The 5,601-nt window shown below is 31.5% G+C and overlaps 1 protein-coding gene across 1 annotated transcript; it reads left to right on the top strand.

Annotated features, from left to right (window-relative positions):
- The first annotated feature begins 1,516 nt into the window (after positions 1-1,516).
- LOC141688811 (uncharacterized) lies at positions 1,517-4,965 on the top strand. Its single transcript, XM_074492921.1, has 5 exons — positions 1,517-1,684; positions 2,186-2,299; positions 3,728-3,807; positions 4,135-4,259; positions 4,700-4,965. The coding sequence occupies exons 1-5, from the start codon at positions 1,632-1,634 to the stop codon at positions 4,769-4,771; spliced, it is 444 nt and encodes a 147-aa protein (XP_074349022.1). The 5' UTR covers positions 1,517-1,631; the 3' UTR covers positions 4,772-4,965.
- The last annotated feature ends 636 nt before the right edge of the window (positions 4,966-5,601 follow it).

Genomic DNA, 5,601 nt, shown 5'->3' with positions numbered 1-5,601 from the left:
TAATTGTAAAACGTATGTTTATTATATATATATATGTGATAATAATTTTTAGCCACCTAATACTTTTTGATATATTCAATAATTAAATAGAATTAACTTGGTTAAACATTGAAAAAAATAGATATTAAAGTTTAATTTAAAATGTTGTAACTTTTCTGGTTCATAAATTTTATTTGTTTTTATCACATGATATTATGATATTAATGATGTCGTTCAGAAGAGTTACTCGTTCATAAATTTTAAAATAAATTGTTCAGATTTAACAAATGAGCCATAACATGTACGTGTGTGTATGTATAATTATTATAAAATTATATTTTTAAAAATTTTAAATACTACAAGCTACTCACACTTCCATTTCCACCTGATAGATTGTATATGCCTCGATTTCCGCTTCAATTGATTGTATATATCTCGACTCACATTGCACTTTTTAAAATCGACCCCCAACCCGATTTTTTTTAACAAGGTATAATATATCAACATTATCGCTCAAACTAAAACAGTAACAAAAAATCACTTCAAACTCAATATCACATGCACTCAATTAAAATTTGATCGCGTAAATTCTAATCTTTGAACTTTTTAAATTAAATTTATAATTAGATATAATAGTAATTATATAAGTTAGTGCAACATTTGAATTTTATCAACAACCTAAGTAATTATAAATTAAAATATCATAATTGAGATACATGACCTATTTAATTGGGGCATATATAATTTTTTCAGAATATATATACCATGCCATTTCTACGAATTTATATTTTTAAAAATCTAATTATTATAAATCGTTATTATAATATAAATTAAAGATATATTCCACTATACTTATATAGACATACTTACTATTTCAACAAATTTTATTACTAAAATATTAAAATAAAAAAATAAAATTACAATTATTTAAAATAGTCGTGTGTCGCACGAGTTTTAAACCAATCTACGATATATCAAAATAAAATATAATTGATGTCGTATTTGATGATGTGGCAAACTCTCATTCAATATCTTTAAATTTGTATCTCCATTTATAACTTCAGCTCCTCCTTTTTCTTCTTCATTTTTCATTCCCTCTCATCATTTTTAAAGTATCCGCTAATTCTCTTTATTTCACTAATTTAAATATTCATCAATTTAACTTTCTATTTAATTAAAAATATAACTAGTGTCATCTTTAAAATATTTTTAATTGCAACTTTATTCTATTTCTCACCATCATAAATATAATATAATACCTATTTAAATTATTTCAAAATATAATTTTAGAAAGGATTATAATATAAGCAGGTATCTATCCGCTCGGGAACTAATCTGGTACTGTTTAAGAAAGTACTCACTCAGTCTTATTCAATTCTATACATCACTTTTAGGCACGTTTTTCAATATTTATTTAAAGTATAATTTCATATTATTTTTTTTAATTTTTTGTTTCTGAATAAAAGTTTCATTTTTAAATTTTTATTCAAAACTTTTTATTTTGAAAAATACATCACAGACATCATGGAAATCTAGTAACAAAACCTTGGTCTGTTTACCCCTTTTCCTCCAGAAATAAATGAATAATCATTACTACTATCTTTGTTTAAAGTATTATTGTTTACAACATCAGAATTACAAGATCTGAGAGAATGTTGTTAGCTGTTCTGATCGCCAATCCCGAGGGCAACATTCTCGTCGAACGGTACTCAAACACTCATCTTTACATACACATGTGTATCTATGTTCAATATGTTTGTTTGTTTATGTTTTTTTTCTTCTTTTTAAGTGTGTTTTAAGTTATTTTTTTGAATGGTGTTTTCAATTGCTTTACGTTGCTACATCCCAATTCATGTGTTAGTTTATCTTTTGATTGATAGTTGTCGAATCCAATCTCGATAAAAATTGGACTAAAACTGAGCTTAGTTATAGAAAAAAATATTAAGGATCTCAAATGAATTTGTCATTTATCATACTAAGTTTATCCGGGTGAGTTTGTTTGATCCAAGATGCGCGATATTTGGAAGTTTTGGGAATTTGGGTAATTTGATTAGTGGGATTTTGAAATGTCATTTGTGTGCATTTTTCTACAAAAGATTGAAACTTCATATCAAGCTATATGATTTGCATGCCACAAATGTGTTATTAAGTAGATTAGATAAATATTGAAGTAGTTTAATTTGTCCCGGAGTTTGTGTGTTTGCAGTTTTAATGGAGTTCCGGCTGAAGAAAGGTTGCATTGGAGATCTTTTTTAGTTAAACTTGGAGCAGATAACCTGAAGGGGATTAAAAACGAGGAGCTCCTTGTTGCTTGTCACAAGTATGTGTTCCTTTTCCTTCTCTAGAATATATTTTTATGGGTCTTCTTGTGCTTTTTGGATTTTCATTGCCGTGTTCTCTGTTATTCGGCACAAAAGTACAATTTAGTTCACTTGATAAATTAGAGTTAAAAGCATTCCCCTCACCCTTAATATGCACAGCCTAGTATACGTAATCAGACTTCGACCTCACTGTGTGTACTTCTGTCAAATAACAGTTAACAAAGTCCAAAAATTGGAAACTTTTATTAACTAGTCATCATTAGCATCCCTCCCCCGTATTCATCTTCCTTTCCTTAACCAAACCTTTGCTTCCCTTGGTTCTCCAGTTTGTCTCAGAGAAAGGCAATCAATTTTTTGAAAGTGGGTCTATCTGAATTTTATGTCATTTCATAATCTTGATCATGACAGGAATGTAGTAAATCAGACTTTGATTTGAGCATTAACGAAACAAAGGCCTCAAGAAGCAACCATTTCTCCCATGTTCTTGTTCTTGTCAGTCATTAATTCCTATCACCTTATTATTTTTACCATTATTGTTGTATACAATTATACATCCATTCTATATCTTCGCCATTCTCTAGCTAGCTATAGGATTACTCAATAATGTGGGAGTCCTGCACGCCCTAAATAAGACTTATCTATTCGTTAAAAACCGATGGTAATTAAGAAGATAATGGAAAATATTAGAACATGAATGAAATGAAACCAGAGAGTTCAAGAACGGAGGGTTCAGTTACCAAAGAGACCAATGTGTGCGGTGGTAATATGAGTGGGAGACAGGAACGATATTGCGGGTGGATGAAACATTTGGATTGTTTGCAGGGGTAATATGAGTCGGGAACAGTGAGAGAGAGGGAGAGGTCCGAGAGGATGAAACTACTGTTGGACTGGAAAGTGTAAGAACAATTGAAATCATTGGAAAATAGATGAGGATTTACACGATGTTCGTTGCTGATTGATTTGGGTGGCAAGTTCATCGTTTGGAGGAGCTTGATGAGGATTTACATGGAGTTCAAGAGGACTCCACTTATTCACTAATATTTTTTGACTTAACTGCCTTACAAATTAACTATTGTAGTTTTGTCTCATGAAAGTAGACAAAGTGCACTAATTTGAAAGTGTTGTATGCTTTTCGCTAGAAGTAAAAGTCGAACATTATCTCTGTTAAGAGGTGTATATTACAGGTGCACAGAATGCATTTTACTTTAGTTTTCTCATTCTCGTGTAGTAAATTCTGATAATTTATTCTTCCTAAGGAACTGATGTGGTAAATTTTGTGTGAGTTTTCCCAGAAATTTGTGGTCGGATTAGTTTGTTCCATCTTGGCAAGAGAGGGCCTCATAAAAGTTAAAACCAACATTTACTTGATTTTTACTGATTGTGTTCAATATCTGGATCCACTGATGACTTGATTGTTTCTTCCTCAGATCAGTATACATTGTTTACACTGTGCTCGGAGACGTAAGCATATATCTTGTTGGCAAAGATAATTATGATGAACTTGCCTGTAAGTATTTCTTCCCTTTTACTGTCTCTTTAGTTAGGTACAAGTACAACCATTTCTGCAAACTGGCCTGAGCATGTTTATTTGTCTTTCCTAAAATGGAGGTTTGCTTTCATGTTTCTAATAAATAAAAGCTGATAAAAAAGTAACTGATTGCATCTTACTAATGTCGTACATCCGACTCGGTACTCATTTTAGTCCTGTTTGGTGATCACTGATTTGCATTATGAACGTAAATGTGTAGGATAGATCTAAGCTAACAAGCCTGCTTGCTTTACTTTCTATGTTCTATTTTATATACTCTCTAATACAGTGTTATTTACTTTCAAGTGTCAGAAGCAATATATGTTATAACCTCAGCTCTAAAGGATGTATGCGGGAAACCTCCAACTGAACGCCTTTTCTTGGATAAGTATGGAAAAATCTGCTTATGTTTTGATGAGATTGTATGGAAGGTGAGGATCTATCAATCATATAATTATTTGTGAATGAAGAAACATGCTGGAATGAGACCTTGATTCACACTGGCATAGTCTGTATACTTAAAAGTAAATTGGTTTATTTGTTATTAAATAAGTTGCTGCACCATAGAATGACACCTATCATCACACTTCGATGGTAAAAGACCATTTTGATGCCTTGTAAAGTATTGATTTTAATAAATTTCCCTCCAAACCTTCTAGACACCTGTAGACTATAGGTAAACATAGTTATTTTAGCCTTTTTCCGTACCTATTGTATCTATTTGTGCAACAGGATATAAAAGAGGCTATTTTCCCGGTTCCTGTTTTTTCGCTAGCACAAGCTCTGTAAATGTTTATTTGAACATATGTTTGATCTTTCATTGTGTCTCGTGTACTTGCTTGCTCATGCTCTTGATCATATTGTTCTTAAGGGTTTGTTGGAGAATACGGACAAGGATAGAATCAAGCGGCTCATCAGGTTGAAACCTCCAACTGAATTCTGATCAGGAAACTAGTAACAGCAGTCGATCTGCTGAAGACTGCGCTTGGTTGCTCGTGTATATTTTTTGTTTTGTAGCATGCTACTTTGAAACATAACACAATGATGGGATCATTGTCTGCTTGTAAACTTGTCATGAATGTACTCTATTCTGTATTAGGTTATATTTTAAAAAACAAATCTGGCTTACCTTTTGCACTTTCATGAGTTCCTAATTTATTGTATTCAGAGTTTGCTTTTAGAAAATTAGTCGTCCTAATTTCTTTTCCTATTTCTATAAGCAAAAAATATAACGTTTTAAAAATCAACTTTCCTCCAGAACCATGTCATTATATTGTACATGTTTATCGTATACAACATTTTTTTGAGGGAATACTTGATGTAGGACTGGGAAAATAGTAGAACAAGGGACAGAGCGCCAATCAACAAAAACACACCAATTCGCATATTCATAACTTTAATTTATTTTATTCCTAAATTATTGAATATATAATATACATTCTCCTTCTGGAAAGAATATTATACCTGATGAAAAACTTGGCCCAGAGTAGACCGGAGCACAGGGAGAAGCTTCAACTTGCAGAATTTTATATCTACCAGCGCAAGGACCAACAACAAGTTTTGAGCATTATTATGTCTCTCTTGTAGATTTTTTATAAGTACTTGATAGCAACTAATGAATATGTCAATACTACTAGTTCATATATAATTGTTAGACGGAGGAATTTGGTATCAACAAAATTTGAGGTTCGTTTCAAGTTTTATGCAACCAATAATGATGCGGAGTATGAAGCGCTGATTAATGGCCTAAAAATCGCTTTGGAAATGGGGGTG

Source organism: Apium graveolens, chromosome 10 (assembly GCF_009905375.1).
Source record: "Apium graveolens cultivar Ventura chromosome 10, ASM990537v1, whole genome shotgun sequence".
Lineage (NCBI taxonomy): Eukaryota > Viridiplantae > Streptophyta > Magnoliopsida > Apiales > Apiaceae > Apium > Apium graveolens.
Note: the sequence above shows the minus strand (reverse complement) of the source record. Positions and strands in the feature narration are given on the sequence as shown.